Source organism: Mauremys mutica, chromosome 4, assembly GCF_020497125.1.
Source record: "Mauremys mutica isolate MM-2020 ecotype Southern chromosome 4, ASM2049712v1, whole genome shotgun sequence".
Taxonomy (NCBI): Eukaryota; Metazoa; Chordata; order Testudines; family Geoemydidae; genus Mauremys; species Mauremys mutica.
Window position 1 is genome coordinate 139,197,115 of NC_059075.1, and position 19,480 is coordinate 139,216,594.

Genomic DNA, 19,480 nt, shown 5'->3' on the forward strand with positions numbered 1-19,480 from the left:
AGGATGAATTTAGGGCATTTGGCCAAAAAGGTCTTGTCAATTTTCCAGGAGGACTGCGTACAGAAATATCAAGCTATGCTGACCATCCATGGGAACATAACGAGGTAATGGCCGTGCTCTCTTCTTTACCTGTGTCCTGCGTGTTTTTCCATGTAACCAGAACTGGTACTTTGGGAGCAGCCTCTGTGTTCATAGTCGTGGGTTGGGATCACCATGGTGCAGGGGCTGTGATTCTTGTGAACACCAATATGTAGTCATCCCTTTGAGAACCTCTCGTAGCTCCTAAAGGTCTCCGAACATTACGCTAATGGTGGGGCTTGGTTCAAGATATATTACTAGTACCTCCCATTGGGGTTGGGAGGAAATAGCAATGTCACAAAGGTAGTAAGAAACACTCCAAGGCTGCTACTGCCTGTCTTGTGTTTTTATTCTGTGCCAAGAATTTCTCAGCCGTTGCTCTGTAGAAGAGCTTATTAAGAAACATGGCGGAGAGGCCCTGCCAGTGATGATCCTAATGGTGTGGACGGATGTAATTTGGAGACAAGCCCAAGTCTGAATCCTGGATCCATGTTCTAGCCTGTATCTATTTCTGCGATGGTCTGAATCCAAAGAACCTGAACCCTGTGAAAGACTGAATTTAGATTCAGATTCTGACCCCCCAACTTTTGGATTGCTTGGATGCAGGGTCTGGGTTTGGCTGACAAAGCTTCTCTCTGGAGTTTGGATCTGGGGTTTGAGGCTCCACCTCTAGTTCTAATATATTGCCTATGTTTATTATTACGCTAATTTGTATTGTAGTAGCACCTAGAAGCCCCAGTCAGGGATCAGAGCCTCATTGTGTTAGGTGCTGTACATTCACATAACAGCCTGTTTCCTGTCTGAAAGAGCTTACAGTCTAGGGCCCTAGCTAACATCAGTGGGACTATTTATGGTGTCAGTAGGCCTTAAGCATGTGTGTAAGTCGTTACAGGGTAATAATAAATACCCAGCTCTTTTATGTAGCATTTTTCATCAGTAGGTTTCAAAGCACATTTACAAGGGAGGGCAATATCGCTATCCTCATTTTACAGATGGGAAACTGAGGCCTGGGGAAGGTTAAGTGACTTGCCCAAGGTTAGCCAGCAGGGCAATGGCAGAATCAGAAACAGAACCCAGGTCTCCATAGTCCCAGTCCAGTGCTCTGTCCAATCGGCTGAGCAGGGTCTAAGTAATAACCCAGAGCACTGGAAAAAGTTACAAGTGGGTAAGAGGAAGAGAAAATTAATTCCCTGGCTGGGTAAGTGCTGACCAGTCGGAGTTGAGGGAGAAGACAAAAGGGGATGATTTTCCTGACTGTCCCCTCACACCTCTGTATTAGGGAACAAACACATGGCAGCATTTGAAAAAAAAAATCCAGCTGACCATCCCTCCCAGTGCAAAACTGCCTCAGCTTCCCTTCAAGTGGCTGATTTCTTTGTTCACTCAACAGGAGGGTTTCACGTACCACAAGGAGGCTGCCATTGAGACCGAGAGCTCCACTTACAAAGAATGATTTGATGTTAAATGGTGTTTGGGGAATACAGCAAAGAGCAAATTGCCCAGTGGTGATTGAGTGCTGCACAGTGACTTATTACAGCAAAAAAAGTGGAGTTACTTAGCTGTGGCCGTTGCCGAGGTTGGGTTTTTATTGCAAAGTTGCTTTTAAAGTGGAGCATCTCCTCCCCAAGGCTTTAGGTGTGGGTGGGGATGATTTTCTCCAACCATTAGCATTAGAACTTGCTTGTGGTTTGGCCCCTCTGTTGCTGAGGTGGAATCGAGTTCAGTGAGATTTACTGTGTGGGGCAACTTTTAGGACAAGCCTGGTAATGAAGCTCAAACCTCCTGTAGGTGGATCTCAGAAAGTCCTAGGACATCTTTTTCAGGAGCAAGCATCTGCCGTGGTGTCCTTGGCTACCATTTTCTTTCTCCCCCCCACACTGTTGGGCGGGATGCACAAGGCACCTCCGTGGAGAAACAGACTAGAGCGGTGGCTCTCAACCTTTCCAGACTGTCCCCCTTTCAGGAGTCTGATTCGCCTTGCGTACCCCCGAGTTTCACCTCACTTAACTAGTTGCTTACAAAAATCAGACATAAAAATACAAAAGTGTCACAGCCACTAGTCCTGAAAAATGGCTTATTTTCTCATTTCTACCATATAATTATACAATAAATCAATTGGAATATAAATATTGTACTTACATTTCAGTGTACAAACAAGTCACGGTCCGTGTGAAATTTTAGTTTGTCCCAACTTCGCTAGTGCTTTTTACGTAGCCTGTTGTAAATCTAGGCAAATATCTAGATGAGTTGATGTACCCCAGGAAGATCTCCATTTACCCCCACGGGTACCCATACCCCAGGTTGAGAACCACTGGACTAGACAAACTCTTGAGGTGCCCTCCTTCCCTATCCTTTTCTAATCCTGTGCTGTGCAGGAGTTCTGACTAGCTGCAATCCCGGACCCCAAAAGTGGCTGCATTTCAGTGGTAGAGGAAGGAGTTCTCGAAAGTCATAATGGATGCAATCCTGCAGTCCCCATTCCCTGTGCAGTTAAATCTCTTGTTGACTTCAGTGGGAGTTTTTTCTCTGAGGATGATTTTCATCCCTTTGCAGAGGGGACAGTATGAGGCTTTTGCAACAGTCTCATTTAGATTTAAGTGGGATTTGTATGGGAGTGGTGTGAAGTTTTTTTGTTTTTTAAGATTTCTCTTGTTTTCCTTTTCACTCCTGGTGGATTTCTGTAGTTTGAGGTCAGAGTTGTTTTTTCACTTTCACTTCATTTCTAATTGGCTTGTTTTGGATTTGTCCTTATTTAGTGGGTTGGGTTCTGTGGTGTGATGGGTCTTTTCTTGGGATTGCACTGTTCGCTTTCAATGAACAAAAATAAAGCCAAAACAAACATACAGCCTTTTTCCATAATGATGAGGGTTTCATCTGTGTCACGTCTGTCCACTGGGAGGCACCTTTGCACTCAGGCACATAGCACAGGTGGCAACAGGGTGAGTCCCCCAAAGATTGTAGACTTGTTCTTGGACTGAAACACACCAGTGACGCTGCTGGTAATCTGCACGTGGCAGCTGTTGCTCTGACCAAATACTGAGCTCTGTCCATCCCAGATGTGTGATGGCTCCGTTGGAGAGGGTCTCGTGACTCAATGCTAATTGTTCTGATCAAACAAGCGAGCCCACTGACTGGGAGTGATCTGAGCTCTTTTGGGGCAGGGACTGGTCTAATTTCTTGTCTGCACAGTGCCTAGCGTAACAATCCTTGACTGGGGCCTCTACACCTTACTGTAAAACTGCTACTAAAATACAGGAATAGGGTAAGCTACACTTGGCCCTAAAACAGGGACCCCGAAATCAGGACTCTAAGGGTATGTCTATACTGCCTCATGAAACTGGGTCTGTGGGACCCAGGCTTTTGCACTAGGTGTTTCCAAGCTTGTGTTTGAGCATCTACACTGCATTGTTAACCAGGGTTTACAGTCGCTGGAGCTGGGTCTCACAGCTGTGCTGACGTCTCCATAGTGCACTGCGCAGCCCTTCTGACTTGGGTTTGCAGCTTGACTGGAGTCCACTTTGCAAAATGACAGGGCGTGAACCCAAGTCATGGCAGGACTCTGGCTCTGACCCACCCCCCTAGTAGGGTCCTAGGACCCAGGTTGTAAGTGCTTGCTGACCCAAGTCAGACTCATCTGTGTGTGGACGGAAGCAGGGCTTGGGCTCAAGCCTGAGTCAGAGCCCTGGTTTAATGTGCGGTGAAGATGCACCCTAAGGTGCTATTCCCAGCTCAGCCACCGATGTGCTGTGTGACTTCAGGCAAGTCACTTCGCTTCTCTGTGCTTCGGATTCCTCAGCCGTAATGTTGAGCTCACCATAGTAAGGTTTAGTGTATTGCTTGGAGACTTGTGGATGCTACAGAAGTCCAGTTGTTACTTGAAGGCACTGCCTATTTTTCTTTATTATTGGCTGTGTGGGAATTAAGCACATAGGGCCTGATTTAAAGCCCATTGAAGACAAAGGGAGTCTTTCTACTGGATCAGGCACAGAGAAAGGAGAGCAGCCATTGTTGGTTACAAATTTAAATAGCCTTGTAGAGTGAAACTTGGCACGAGGTGTGTGCACCCTCCACACCGGGTACATTTTCCCCATTAGTTTACTGCTAGTGCTCTTTGGCCAGCCTTGCCTAAGAACAATAGAGGCAAGGCTGTAATTATAACCTGGGTGTGACACCAAGAGCCATTCATCTGCTTCCCAGTTGGATTTTAACCCAGATCGAACATGGTTTTCAGAAGGGGGGAAAAAAACTCAAAGTTCTCATTTTTACCAAATATTTGACTGGAGTTTTTTTTTTTCTCAATAGGGAAGTTTGGGAGATGAGAGAGCATTTGAAGAAACTCAGCAACTCTATAGCTGCTTGTAATGTGGAGATGATGGGATGCCAGGAGTGCCTCCATAATGTACCGTGTTTATTCTAAAACCCTCTCTGCTTAGAAGATGGATACTACAATGTAGACTTTTTTTAAATCAAGCTAGTATCTTGCACTTGTAAATTTCAAAGCGCTCGCAAATCCCCCGTGATATTAAGTAGTCTTCATTTTATAGGTGGGGAAAACCTGCAGAAGAGCAAGGTGAAGTGGGTAACACTTTCAAAAGGCAATGGGACCTCTGCTCTTGTGGCACTTAAGTGCTTTTGAAAATTTGATCCCAAGTGACTTGCCCAAAGTCACACAGTGAGTTGGTGTCAGCAGTGCGGTTACAGTGCACTCATTCCTGGCTCCTAATCCTGTGTTCAGACTACTAGTCTGAAACACACTCACACTTCTTAAAAAAATAATTAGCAGCAAATAAAGTCTCTGCTTACAAGTTATCCCAGTGAGTATAGGTACTGGGCCCGTATCCTATATGCTACAACATACAATCTGTAATTTCATGAGTGACACTTCTGATGACTCTTGTGGTTTTTTGCTTCATTGAGTGTTTCGTTAACACCCTGCCAAATTTCTGTGTAACTGATGGTCGAGTATGATGTGTTGATCTCTCAACTGAACAGGTTATGTAATGGCAGGTCCTGGGTGCCCAGTGGACGGGAAACAATGAACACCCCTCCTCCAAATGAATAGCAGCCTAGCGGTAGTTACTTCAGACTGTAATAACTGGAAGTGGCAACAGTTATAAACATGATGAGCTGTCTAATGTGTTTAGGATGCATTTGCTGGCACTTTATGACGTAGACATATAACAGGTGCCCTGGTCCATCTGCTATTTTTATTTTGCTTTCCCTGGAGAGGTTTATGTGATGGCCCTGGTTATCTGCACATCACTCTATTTCAGTGTTTAAAACCCCCTTGCTGTTAAAACCTCCTAAGCATCAAAGATGCTAGAGTTAAATGTAGGAAATAGCATGTCATTTGCAGGCTGTAAAGGTTCCTTCTCCTTCACAGGCTTTGGACAAGTTACCTCAGAGAATCCTGCGGGAGAAACCGAATTTGGCCCAGGTCTCTTCTGCACCCCCACCAGTTTACATGAATCTAGCCCATCAGGAGATGGTACTTAGGTGAGTCCAGGCGGGTGACCGGAGGGAAGGGAGCTGGAACATGTCCAGAACCAATGAGAAGGACCCAAGCTGTGTGCACCATTACGAGTTCCCTTATGCCTAGGAATAGGCCTGGGTCGTAAACGTCCCCAGGTTGGTTTGGGCTTGGGCTAGGGACCGCTACCAGCCATGTGAGAGTTCATGGTCCCCCTTTATATTAAGGTTCCATTAATAAATGGTTTGAGGGGTTAACAAGTATCATGTTAGATATGTACATGTGTTTGTAAATGGTCCGGCGTCCATCAGGAGAAGACATTATAGATGGTTATAAGCTGTGGCTGTAAGCAGCCTGTTGGACTCTACAACAATTGATAAACGGTGCATTCAGACGGCTGTTAACCCTTTGTGAACTGTTCGTAAAAGGAACCAGGGGCGGCTCTAGGCCCCAGCACGCCAAGCGCGTGCTTGGGGCGGCATGCCGCGGGGGGCGCTCTGCCAGTCGCCGGGAGGGCGGAAGGCAGGGTGCCTTCGGTGGCGTGCCTGAGGAGGGTCCGCCGGTCCCGCGGCTCTGGTGGACCTCCCGCAGGCATGCCTGCGGAGGGTCCGCTGGTCCCGCGGCTCCACCGGACCCTCCGCAGGCACGCCTGCGGGAGGTCCACCGGAGCCACAGGACCAGCGAGCGGCAGAGCGCCCCCCGCGGCATGATGCCATGCTTGGGGCGGCGAAATGTCTAGAGCTGCCCCTGAAAGGAACCTTAATATGAAGTGTGGTGGTGGTAATTTTAGGTGTGGGTATCAAAACAGAGCAGGCTTGAGAACTTGAAGGAGCGGGGAGACCTTGTTTGTTCGCTAGTATTAACCAGCTTTCTAGCCCTCCCACGGGTGCACAGGGGTTGAGGGAGGAGGGGACTGCAGGCCAAGTTGGGCTCTCAGAAGCAATGCAGGAAACTCCAGAATAGCTACTTGCGGCGCAGAATGGGGGGAGTGTCTGAGCAGGGGAGCTCTGTGCTTGGTACTCCTGCCTTATACCTAGGGCCCTACCAAATTCGCAGCCATTTTGGTCAATTTCACGGCCATACAACTTGAAAAACCCGTAACTTTCATGATTTCAGATATTTAAATCTGAAATTTCACAGTGCTGTAATTGTAGGGGATCTGACCCCAAAAAAGCGTTGGGGGGGGTCACAAGGTTATTGTAGGGGGGGTTGTGGAACTGCTACCCTTACTTCTGCACTGCTGCTGCTGCTGGCGGCGCTGCCTTCAGAGTTGGGCGGCTGGAGAGCAGCAACTGCTGGCCGGGAGCCCAGCTCTGAAGGCAGCACCCCGCCAGCAGCAGCGCAGAAGTAAGGATGGCACGGTATGGTATTGCCACTCTTACTTCTGCGCTGCTGCTGGTGGGGTGCTGCCTTCAGAGCTGGCTGCTTGGCCAACAGCTGCTGCTCTCCAGCTTTCCAGCTCTGAAGGCAGCTCAGAAGTAAGGGTAGCAATACTGCGCTCTCCTCTCCCCCAAAAAATAACCTTGCAACCCCCCGCAACCTTCTTTTGGGTCAGGACCCCCAGTTTGAAAAATTCTGGTCTCCCTCGTGAAATCTCTGTAGTATAGGGTAAAATACACAAGACCCGATTTCACGGTCTGTGATGCATTTTTCATGGCTGTGAATTTGGTAGGGCCCTTATACCTCCTGCTGGGGAACGTTTCTCTTGTGTTCTTAGCTACATTAAGCCATTTACTTTTGCACACACTGTTCTCCTACATGAGGGTGAGGACTTGCTGAAGAGAAGAGGACTTTCCACTTCCCTTCTGCAGGAAACCATCCCACTAGCAAAACAGCATGTGTGTTAAGAGGCTTGTTTGTGTCTTTATCAGAATGAAGGAGCTTCGGGAGCAGATGAAACTGGTAGCGAATGACCTCCAGAGCAACAACAGCATCATTGAGCGGTAAGAGAGAGTGCTCTGCGTGCAGCAAAGCTACTCAGCCGAGCATTTACTTGCCTCCTGTAATGTCTAGCTAGAGCTTAACCTGCTGCCTGGGAGGAACATGGGATGGTTCGGATAGGAATTTGACCAGGGGAATAGCGTTGATCATTGGTATTGTAATGAGATAAAGGAATATAAGGTCTACAACAAAGTTATGCCAGCCAACTGAGCCATTTCTCACCATGATATTAGGACTATACTAAATTTACCTCCTGACCTAGAACTTCTGAAGAGTTTACTTGCCTTTGAAGTTATGCCTGACCTGAGCTTATGTGAATGCCTACCTATGTTTCACCCTGCCATTTCAGGCATGCTTCCTTTGTTGCTCTGCACTGTTCAACAGTTGCTGTTTTCCACCTTAGAGGTGGCTGTATTCCAGTGACAGTGACGGATTAAGTGTTTCTTGTATGCACTTAGCAAGTGAGTTTGTAAAGAATTTCTGGATGAAACACTAAGTGTAACATCAGCCTCCTACTACTAATAAGAACATCTGGCACTTCTCCTGGTCCTTGGGTCTGAGGATCACAGAGTGATTTAACAACATTAAATACATCTCTGCTTACAGATAGAGAAACTGAGGCAGAGAAGGGTTAAGTGACTTGCTTAGGGTCACACAGCAAGTCAGTGGCAGAGACAGAAATAAAACCCAGGAGACTCATCTCCTGCTCCCTAAACACCACCACCTCAGTTACCATGAATCCTTCTGAATAATAAGAATCAAAATGTCAATATGTTTCAGGCTAGAATTTAGAGGGAGAAAAATTCCATTTTGTACCTCAGTGTTTGCATCCCTGCCTGCTTTTAGAGACATTGACTACATTATCACCATAGTCCTGGCTGTGAATGAAGAAGAAAAGAGCAGGTGTGTTTCAGAAACGAACAGCTTATTTCAGGAGATGTGAGAGGAAGCTGCAGAAGTTTGGATCCACATCCCAGAGTTCAGGAGTGTATGAATCCAGGAAGGTTGCTTTGTGTCCTTCTCTAGTATAAACCTTTTGATTTTGTTCCCACAGGTTAAGTGGGGTTGCGCCCGCTCCAGATGTTTGAGGGAGATGTGATGTGATGGATTTGGAGCTGATGAAATAGTGTTTTGTTTTTTGTTTTTAAATTATATCTCGCACTTTGGGTCAAAATCAATGGAGAACTTTAACTCAAAGACATCACCTTGTCCTACCTCTCTGCTCCAGCACTTTGGCACAGTTCACCAGCATTAGCCTTACCTGGGCTGCAAGCCTCAAGCACTTGAATACTGGCAGTGTCCCTAATGTTGTTCAGACGTTACCCTGTTTGGGGTTCCTTTGAGAAAATGGATTATTTCCAATATTTTACATTTATTTCTTATTCCCATCGAATTGTTGACTTCACCCAGTATCAAGGAGGCCATGCTCTGTTGGATGAAATGGGTTAGATTAAATCAGCTTCTTTAAGCCACTTTACATCTCTCCCACCCATGGAATACAAGCAGAAGTCTCTGTAATTTGTGACTCCAGCTTAAAGATGATTCTCCATTGCATGATCTCCCGGTTTCTTTATCCTTGTCAATTTTGATCAGCACGTGTCCTTGCCAGTGTGAGCCGTGTGCAGGAAGGATAGTGGACTCGATGGACCAAAGATCTGCTCCAGTATGGAAATAGTCCCTCTTCCAACTGGGAGAAGGTGGAATATGGGGTAATGCAGAAATCAACAGCGCCAAATCTTCGAAGAGCTTCGCTTTGGAGTATAGCTATTGTCAACTGTCTGCTGGAGACTGACTGGACCATCTGGTTGCGTTCTGTCACTTCCTCTCCACCTAAGTCGCATGTGTTCTGATTACCAATGGCCATAAGAATATGAAACAAATTGGAAGCTTCGGTTGCTGTGTCTTGTAGGTCCGTTTCCAGAGCGATACGTGACCTCTGTGCTTATATGCACATGGGTGCACATGCTCCCTGAGTAATTCCATATTGAAGATATTGTGTAAAGTCCTTGAACGTGACATCCATGGGCTGCATCAAAATGCATCTTTACAAGTAGGAGAAGGTGATTTTTGTTTTGGGATGAGCCATGGAAGTCCATGCCAAGCAGACAAATGATCTATCTGTGAAATGCTGAATTATTCCAGAGAATGTTGGTCCGATTGGCTTATTGGCAATTTAATTTAACTCTGTTAAACTGACATCTTATAAGGGTCCTAGTGAAAAATGTTCAAAAGTGACATGGAGACCTAAATTATATTTTCAAAAGGGACTTAGGCACTTAGGAGCCTGAATCTTATTGAAAGTTAATGGAACTTCTAGGTCTTAAGTGCCCAAATCACTCTTGACAATTGGGCTTTGGCTCCTAAATCACTTAGGCACTGTTGAACATTTATTCACAGAAAGCTACACCAATGAAACAGAGCTATTTTTATACTTTCTGGAATAATTTCACTACCCACTAAGTGTCATCATTCCTGGACAATATGGGCCAGATTCTCAGCTGGTGTCTCCATTGGAGCTTCACTGATTTCCACCAGCTTCATGATCTGGCCCTATGAATTTCAATCTTGTTTTCAATCGGGAATCTCTTCTTTCTTGAATCTCCGCTTTTAACTGCCACCAGAGTTAATGAGAGCTGTGTGCGTGTAATCCCAGCACACTGACTATCCGAATGCTTTGCTCTCCAAACCTTCTTTTCTAATACACTGCCCTGGTACCCTCTTGGCTCCCTGTCTCTTGACTCTGATTACCCAAATCAGTGATCCAGGCGTATTTGGTGGTACAGTTGATCTGGATCCGACAATGTATCTGATGCAGAGAAGCCATCGCTTTAATGCAAACCAAATGTAAATACAGGAATGGTCTGCTCTGTTTGGAGAACAACTTGTAAATGGAACTCGTTTGCTTGGTCATGTCTGTGGTGTCTGTTAACATAAGCATGATTATGGAATAAAATGGTTACAGAAATGGTGTTTTGTTACAGAAATGATTACTAGGGCTATTTATAAAGCCTCTGCTCCAACATGCAGAATAGTGTGTCTGGAGTTTGCAGATCTGGAGAGTCCCAAACTCCCAGTAAATCTGACTGCAGCGTTCCAGGAAAGCATTTTGTTAGCTTTAATTAGGGAGATAATGGCCTTTGACAGTGGTTGAAAGGTGTCCTTGTATGTGATACATGCACAGGCCCCCATCCTGCTTGGCCAAACTCCATATTCTTCAGTGGGATTCTGCATGGGCCCAGGGTTCTGCTGCATGCACCAGAGTGCAGGATCCAAGCCATAATTTTCAGGCATAGTTTTGAAGATAAATCCACATGAGAACAGAACGAACGATGAGTGTTTCGTGTTGTTGTGTGCAGAGTTCATTATAAAATGTGGCTGCGTTTTTAAAGGAGAAACAGATTGTTTGCATGTTCTATAGCTTGATTTATTGCTGATCCCCAGCAGGCCTTTTGGGATTAAGTTTATCCCAGAATAATAGAGACTGGGGCCTTGAGGACGCATGACCTAGTGGCTAGAGCACTGTGCTATTCCTGCCTCTGCCACTGGTCTGCTGGGTGTGAATAGAAAAATCTATTCATGCAACTGATTCCCTTCTCTCACTCTTTTTGTTCTGTCTGTTTGGATCCTAAATTCTTTGTGGCAGGGACTCTCTCTGTGTTCCATGCAACATCTAGCACAATGGTTCCCTGATCTGGTCAAGAGACTGAATAGGTATAAGCAAAGAACCATTTCTCATCTTCTGAGTTTTGAAATGGAGTAATCTATGGGTCACAGAGACAGAGGGAAGCTGTTCTAGATGGCAGGAGCCACTGAGGAGAAGGCTTTAGCACGGACAGCATTGAGAAAGGTGTGGGGGGGAGAGGGAATGCAAGGATGAGGCCAGTGCCAATTGAGCAGGGAGAGAAGTAGGAGTGACTAAGTCCATGAGGTTGGCTGGAGTGAGTTTGTGGAGGACTTAAAACAGGGCAGTTCTGAGCTGATGCCTGAAATGAATGCTGAGCCAGTGGAGCCGTTTGAAGATGCCACTGCTGCTTTGTGTGTGTGAGGACAGCCACAGCCCTTTGCCTGTGTTGATCTAGGAGAGCTGGGACTGAGGGAGAAGGGAGTTAATTCCCATATAATTGTAGGCCAGGAAAAATGAGATCTATTCAAAATCCCTATTGCTCCAAGTCAATGCTGATTCCAAATGCTTTGCCTCCAGTATTTGTTATGCCCCAAACTTCCTACCATTTTTTAACGTTGGGCTTTACGAGGGGTTGTAATCCTTAGCCGTTATCCGCTGACTCAGCTGTTTGCTGGCAGCAGTGTGTCAGGTGGTGATATAGGAAGCTTAGGCTCTCCAGGGGGCAAACATTAGATGATATCAAGAAGCTATTTGCAAGCAGTCTCAGATGCACTGTCTTTTCCCTTTTCCATCTTCCCGCTGGGTGATTTATGGGTGAAACCCCCAGCGGAGGGGAGCAGAGAGACCCAGATAAAAGGTCTCCAAGCTGCAAATGGAGCTAAACGGAGTGATGATGCCGCTCACAGAAAGTGGGGAGGGGAGGGGGGTTGCAAGTGCAATCCATGGCTGAGAGGTGGCTATTTAGAACCTGGGAGCTGATCATTTAAAAGGGGAGGGAATTCCCCTGGTGCTCTCTCCCCCCGCCCCCACCCCACTCACACTCACAGATAAATCACTGCCTGTGCCCCCTAGACTCCTACTTCTCATGCTACAAAAAGGGAACTATGCTAATGATACAATGTAGAAGGTGTCCAGGAGTCTCTAGTGGGACACGCAGGCTCGCTGCATTACTTGGTCCTTACAGCCAAGTGTTTGTAGCCATTTAGTAATGGTAAGTGGAGAGACAATGTGATAAAGAGGGTAGGGTACTAGGCTGGGAACCAGGAGACCTGGATTCTATTCCTGGCTGTGCCACTGGCCTGCTGGATGACCTTGGGTAAGTCGCTTCCCTTTTCTTCCCTTCCAAGCCTGTCTATTCCAATTGCAAACTCCTTGGGGCAGAGACTGCCTCTGAGTGGATGCCTGCAGCATTTGGCTCAATGGGCCTCTGACTCTTTCACAATGCAAATAGGTGCTTTTGTACTGGCACTGCCAGTAATTAATCTCCATGTCTAGTAAAACCATAGTTGCCTTGTGGTTGTGGGTTTTCCCTTCACTGCGTACTGGTGTAAGATGTGTTACAAGTCAGGGCAAGCTGAGTGTTTCAAAGACATGATGGAGGAGAACAGCCCCTCTGTGTCAAGCTTCCTTGTCAGTTTCTCAAGGTTAACTTCAGAAAGAGAAACTTTATTGTTGGAGGAAAGTTTAACACTTATGAAACTTAGTGTTTCAATGTGTTTCAGTCCCTCTCCCTTGATAATATTTCTTGCTAGTTTTGATTATTATTGAAGCTATTAGCATTTTAAAAATATGACTAACTTGATACTTTTTAAGGGAGGAAGTAGTATCCAATGGTTACAGCAGGGAACAGGGAGCCAGGACTCCTGGGTTCTATTTCCAGTTCTTGAACATAGCATTGGATCATGTGCTCAGAGCGAGGGACTAGGAACCAAGACATCTGACTTCTGTTCCTAGCATTGGGTCTGATTATGGGACTGGGTTACCAGAGAAAGGGATTTAAGAGCTAAGATTCCTGAGTCCTAGTGGATTTGATTTTACCTTAAGCAAGTCACTTCACCTTCCTGGGCTTCAGCATCTGCACCTATGTAATGACATACTGGGCTGCCCCAGGAGATGGTTGAGTCCAAGTGCTTTGAGAGCTTCTGATCAAGGCACTGGAAAAGTGCAAAATACTTGTGGTTGTTCATACTTTCCAGCCGATCTGCTGATCCCACATATAGAAAAAGAAGCGGGGCTGCTATCCAAGCATGAATGTCTGAATTAATAGCAAACAGGATACCAAGAATGACTGTCCCAGCAGATCTGTAAAAAGCTGTTTCTTCTCTTTCTTTCACCTCTCCTGCAATTCCCTTTCCAGTGCGTTTTCTGTGGCTAACCGTTGGTTTGCTAAACAATCAACGGTAAACCCCACTGTCAAACCTCAACCCCCCTGAGTGAACGTTTTGGTTCCAGAGCGTTGACTCTTGCATCCTTCGAGCAGTCACATCCTTGGGCTCAGGCAGCCTGACAGGTCACTTTGTCATTATGATTTAAAGAAACTCAACGGTCCCAAAGTGCTGCTTAAGCTCAGACTCTAAGCCCTGAGTGTATCCTTCACCCCCTGACAATAGGGTGGTGTCAACCTTAAGATAAATTAATAGCCTCACAGTCTGGATAAGCCTCAACTATCCTTGTGCCTGATGGGGGGGCGGTTAATTTTATTTTTATTTTTTGCTTCCTGGTTGGGGAGGCTAAACACTAGCTGTTATTACTGCTGCACATGATGTGTACATGCATGGGGCTGCTGCCTGGTCCCTGGTTAACAAGGGGTTAATTTCAGATCTGCATACCCCACCTTTTGAGCAGCCAGTTGAGGGGAGGACTATAAAGAGGTTTCTTTGGGGATGGAGTTGGAGAGATGTCTTAGGAAGAAATCAGGATCCAAACCTCCAGGGCCACAGGACTGGGCTGGAGACCAAGGTGGGAAGTTTTCTACTTGGTTTTCTTTTGGCTTATTATTGTTAAATACATGTATTGTGGTAGCACCCAGAGGCCCCGATCAGGTGGGCCTCGTTGCACTAGGCTGTGTGCGTGTGTGTGAGATGCGCACACACAGTTCCTGCTTCAGCGTTTACAATTGAAGTAAATAGCAAAGGACAAAATGCGAGTACAGCAATTGGTGGGGGTAGCACATGGTAAAAGTGAATATTAGTTAAGCTCAGTTTAATATGCAGTGGTCACATCACAAGGGCTTGTTTTGCTTCCTTGATGCAAATGTGATCCTTGAAGGATAAATCTTTAAAAAAAAATAATAATAATAATCTGGGGCCCACAACGTGCATAAAATGAGCCCCAAACTCTACTTGACGGGAGAGATTAAGATTGGGGGCCACTTCTGAAAATGTTGGCTTTTAAAGTGCCTCAGTTTTTGGGTGTCTGTCTAAGGCACTTGCATGGCCCCCGTCACCATAGGATTTGAGATCCTCATAATCTTTAATGGGTTTGTCATCACACGCTCCTAGGAGGCAGGGCAGTGCTATGGCACAAATGGGAACGGGAGGCATGGAGAGGCTGCGACTTGCTCATGCTCACACAGGAAGGCTGAGGCAGAGTAAGAATTTGAACCCAAGTCCTACGCTAGTGCCCTGACCACTGGACCATCCATCCGAATGCTTGAGACATCTAGGGTCTGTTCTTTCAGACATGCTGGACTGCCGTTGTTTTCAGTGGGAGTTGTGGGAGTTCCATATCCACAAAGTCATCCCCTGGGTTTGTCTGGTTGAATTCCTCAGAAATGAGGAAACAAATATTTAGTGGCTACTATTGGAAAATCGGGGGCTAAAATCCACTTGAACTGAAATCCGTTTAATGTTTCAGACTTGGGTATACAACAAACAATTTAAACCGTATTAACGTAACGCTTCTGCAAAGATTGTGGTGGTAGATATAATAAGTATCTCTAGAGACTTCTGGAAGGAAAAACATCATATACACCAAGTGAAACCTGGCATAGAATCTAAACATTCCCTTTACGTTCCAGTTTTAAATACCCAGCTCTCAAACCAAACCACTTGCGATCGTGAACACACTGGGAATGAGGCCCTGTTTTAAAAACCTTACCCGCAAATTATTTTCTAAGAACCTCCTAATTTATAAGCTAGCATTTATATTTCAGTCAGCCTTAAACATACTTAGAACTCCTGGAGGAGCAGAGGACCAGAAGCTGAGCTGGGGGTAAATTAGCACAGCTCCCTTGACTTCAGTGGAGTGGCACTGATTTACACCAGCTGGGGTTCGGACCAGGAATTCATTGCGCTTTTTTGGCAAACTTCCTGCAGGGTTTCGCTAACCGCTCTTGTCCTGTTTAAACTGCCATAAAACAACAGTTAGACGGAACTCCCTGAATCAATATGAAACAGAAATCCTCCTGCCAAAATTATTTGGCTTGTAATTTTCTTATGTTAACCCTTGATATAGAAGGCTTCTTTCACTCCCTCCTGCACCCGCCCCCCACCATCTCAAGCAGCTGGGGTGAGCCCTGGCCTCACTGAAGGTGCTGGCAAAACTCCCGTTGCTTTCTGTAGGGCAAGAATTTCACCCCTTGTGTTTGGAATTGCTCAAACAAAAATCAACTGACCCCATAGAGCATTTTTTTTTAAATGAACAAATGAGCTGGGGGGTGGGAGAGGCGGTGTGTGTGTGTATCTGTCTCATTTATATCTTTTAATAGTCACCTCATGATTTTCAGTGTCGGAAGATGAGATGCACTGGTTCCTAAAGGTTATTTGGGCTAGGTTAACCACTGTTTCTAACCAGCCTTTTCCTGGCCCGTACAAACCTGCTGACAAATGAAAATGGAAACATTTTTCTAGGGAAGAAACTGTATCATCTTTTCTGCAAAATAGCACTTAATAGACTGTAGCTGTCCAGTTCAGGAGGTTGGGAAAAGAGCAGCGAGCTTGCTTTTCCCCAAGTACTCTAGCATAGCTAATGCGGTCCTCTTGCAAGCCCTAGGCTGTGTCCCTATGCAAGCTTAACCTAGCAATTTAAAGACACTATCCAAAAACCTGCTTTTTTCAATGCTGCATTTTAATGTCTAAGTGGAAAGAAAGGGATGTTTTCCCGCTCAGTCCCATACAATACTATTTTGCGTTTCTGTAGCACCTTGCAGCCCAGGGCCTGGAAATACAGAAAAACATTCATTAATGTAGCCACACTGATCTGCTCTGAATCCCCATTTTACTGATGGAGAAGCTGAGGCATAGATGACTTGCCTGAGGTGTCTCATGGATTCCATGGCACAGCTGGGGTTAGAGCCCGGGTGTCCTGACCCTTAGTCTCATGCTTGGCTCTCAAAAACATCCTTCTTCCCAAGAGTCAGAAGTCCTTTCTGCTCCTCAGAGTTTGAACACATAAGATGGGATTTTCAAAAGCGCTCATATATGAAATCAGGTGTTTATTTGATAAAGGAACAAAGTGAGGCCAGTGCCGAGCGCTTTTGAGAAGCCCATCCAAACGATCACGCTCTGTCATTTCTCCTTGGAAATCACGGACTTCTGCACTTTGTGTTCCCGCCACAAATATAGATTTGTTGTCTTCACCCCTTTGTGCACCATTATTAGTGTGTGCAAACTTTCCCACTCCCTGGCCACAAGAGCTGACAGGGCGGAATCAGACACACGCAATACACTCACACACATGACCTGTAGGTAGAAGGTTTTCTGTTGTGATGTAAGGGGACTTTCCTCCAAAGGGAGGCTCTGCTTCTCTGGTGGAACCCCGCCTCTGCAAAATTTCCTGTAGCCTGCCTCCTCCAGCCTATGTCTAGGCATGTGCTATTAAATGGTATAAAGAGGCAATAAGGATGTCCTCTTCTGGTATGCACAGGGAATTTCCTCTGGCAAGAACCACTAACAGACTGAATCCAAAAGCAACTGGGGAATCCCCCAAGTTCTTATTTTGTCTCGGACTGTGAAATCAGTTGAAAGTGATGCTATCCCCCTGGATTTGTGGCAGAGGAGCAATTGACCAAAACAACTTTAATCCTCTCAAATGGACTTGGGCTTTGTCCTGCAACTATCTGTGCTCAAACATGCATGCAGCCATGCACACCCTGTGTCAGCTAGAACGTGTGTGTGTGTGTCTCTCTCTCTCTCTCTCTCTCTCAAGAGGCACCCAAACTAGAGTGTAAAAAACCCAGGGTAGAGGTGGGTGGAAGGTCAGAAGCTGCCTGAATTGCCACCTTCTGATGCATATAACCAAGTGGGCTCCTGGTGGGCAGTGACTTTTACTCTGAGCATGTATTTCAGCCCCCTGAAAGTTCATATTATTAACATGTTGATACAGTGACCACAATATGTCAAGACACCACAATACAATAATGGTGGATTGCGGGACAGGCCCTGCTATTCTGCTTGCTCTGTAAGGTAAAGGGGTAAGTAAGATGATAGTTGTATTTAATGTTCAGGATTGATAGTCAATGTCTTAAGCGTGTCTACGGCTTTCTCTCAAGTGAAGGTTCATTTACTAATCTCCTCTTGTGGCAAATAGTCCTTTAACAAGCTGTATTGGTCCATAGTGAACAGAAGCATTTTGTTGTCCAGCAGCTGAGTATGCATTTTTTGGTAGTGGAAACAAACAAAAAAATATATATACACACCCACACACCGCTCTTTACAGGTATATTGGCTATGGATTAATACCTGCCAAGCAAACATTTAGATCAGCATTTGGAAGGTTGTGACATGATAGGGGATATTCAAAAAAAAAAAGCTAGATTTACTTGCCAGAAAGAATAAGACACCCCAAAAAACAAAACAAAATAAGAATAAAAATACACGTCGGGTCAAACATGATGTTTTGTTGGAACCAAATTTAAGCTAATTTAATTTTGAACACTGAACAAAAAAAGTCAGGTGTTGGCTCATCTGAGATCAGAGATGAGCAAACACCTGACTTTTTTTGTTCAGTGTTCAAAATTAAATTAGCTTAAATTTGGTTCCAACAAAACATCATGTTTGACCCGACGTGTATTTTTATTCTTATTTTGTTTTGTTTTTTGGGGTGTCTTATTCTTTCTGGCAAGTAAATCTAGCTTTTTTTTTTTTTAAACTAGATGGCATTTTCAAATGAAAAATCAAAATGAAAAGTTTTTGACTTAACTTTTTTTTTTTAGGGTATTAGTGGCCAAAACTATTCACTTAATTTGACCTGAATTTGCTAATAGTTTGGGTGAACCTGAAACTGTATTTCTCGGCAAATCAAGGATTTGTCCAGAAAATTTCACCCAGCTCTGTTGTAGAGAACTTCCTTTGGTGGAGGGGCAGGAGAGTGCTTCATAAATAAAATGTTGCTAACTTTTTTAACAATATCCAGCATTTGCTCACTGTACTGAAAAGCAAACAGGGAAACACTGTGTTGTGTTCAGTTTTCCCAGGAGTAAATTCTGCTCTTGGTTTTGGAGCTGTGCAGAGGTAAGAGCATTGGGCCTATCTAAATTCCACCTGCAGTTCCACCTAGTTAGTGGTGTTCTGCCCTAAACAGTTGTGTAGTGTGGCTCTGTGCTGTTAAATATTTGCAAAGTCTCTCCACAGAGGTTGCTGCATTTTAGTTGGGGGAAAGCAATTTGTGTGTATATAATGGTAGATCTGTTTAAATATGCAGAAGAATACATAGCACTTGACAAATATTAACTCTCTGTCCTCCTCCATCTTCAAGTTAAGTAAATATCCCTATTTTACTGATAGGGAAACTAAGGCAGAGAGGTTATCTGATCTGCTCAAGGTCACAGACAAAGTCAGTATCAGAACAAGATTGGAACTCAAGAATTCCTGAGTCTTGGTCCTGTGTGCAGATCATGAGACTAGATGTTGACAGGACAAGAAACGTGTGAGAAAGTGAGTTCTTCCAGTCCAGCAGCCCTGTAAGTATAAAGGATGCATGTGATTGGAACAGACCCAGAATCCAATAGGGAATTGTCACATAATTGTATATGAAGCAAAACTTTTGGATTGACTCTTCCTGGGGCCCATGTATTTTTATGTGAAGTTCTGGGTTTGTTTGTTTTTTTTCAAATCCCACATAACCTTGAAGTAGAAATCTCTGATGAAGAAGCCTTGACATAACATGCGTTTGCCTGTCTCAAATATTCTTCCATTCTCTTCTCTTACTGGTGTGTGTGGGTGGGTGTGTGGGCTGCAGCTGCATTGTAACTCTGTCACTTCAGTAAAACGCAGCCCTCGATTTCATAGAAAAGAGCAGCTGCGATGATATTAAAACAACTCAGGACCTGAACATTGTGAAGAAGGGACCTTAAAAGGCAAAAGCAAAACAAAAAACTTTGTGCTGAAATGAGGAATGAAACTAGCATTTTGCAAGCTGGACTGCTG

At 45.1% G+C, this 19,480-nt stretch overlaps 2 protein-coding genes across 2 annotated transcripts in view; both read left to right on the forward strand.

Annotated features, from left to right (window-relative positions):
- Positions 1 to 10,448, forward strand: part of IKBKE (inhibitor of nuclear factor kappa B kinase subunit epsilon) — a 34,221-nt gene extending 23,773 nt beyond the window's left edge. The window contains exons 17-21 of the mRNA XM_045016641.1: positions 3 to 104; positions 4,381 to 4,477; positions 5,462 to 5,574; positions 7,420 to 7,491; positions 8,544 to 10,448. Of these exons, the coding sequence (XP_044872576.1) occupies positions 3 to 104; positions 4,381 to 4,477; positions 5,462 to 5,574; positions 7,420 to 7,491; positions 8,544 to 8,577 (418 nt within the window). The 3' untranslated portion in view covers positions 8,578 to 10,448. The remainder of the gene's footprint in view (positions 1 to 2; positions 105 to 4,380; positions 4,478 to 5,461; positions 5,575 to 7,419; positions 7,492 to 8,543) is intronic.
- A 3,475-nt stretch (positions 10,449 to 13,923) lies between these two features.
- The window catches only part of RASSF5 (Ras association domain family member 5), a 114,617-nt gene continuing 109,060 nt past the window's right edge, over positions 13,924 to 19,480 (forward strand). The window contains exon 1 of the mRNA XM_045012836.1: positions 13,924 to 14,072. Coding sequence (XP_044868771.1) covers positions 13,997 to 14,072 — 76 coding nt within the window. The 5' untranslated portion in view covers positions 13,924 to 13,996. The remainder of the gene's footprint in view (positions 14,073 to 19,480) is intronic.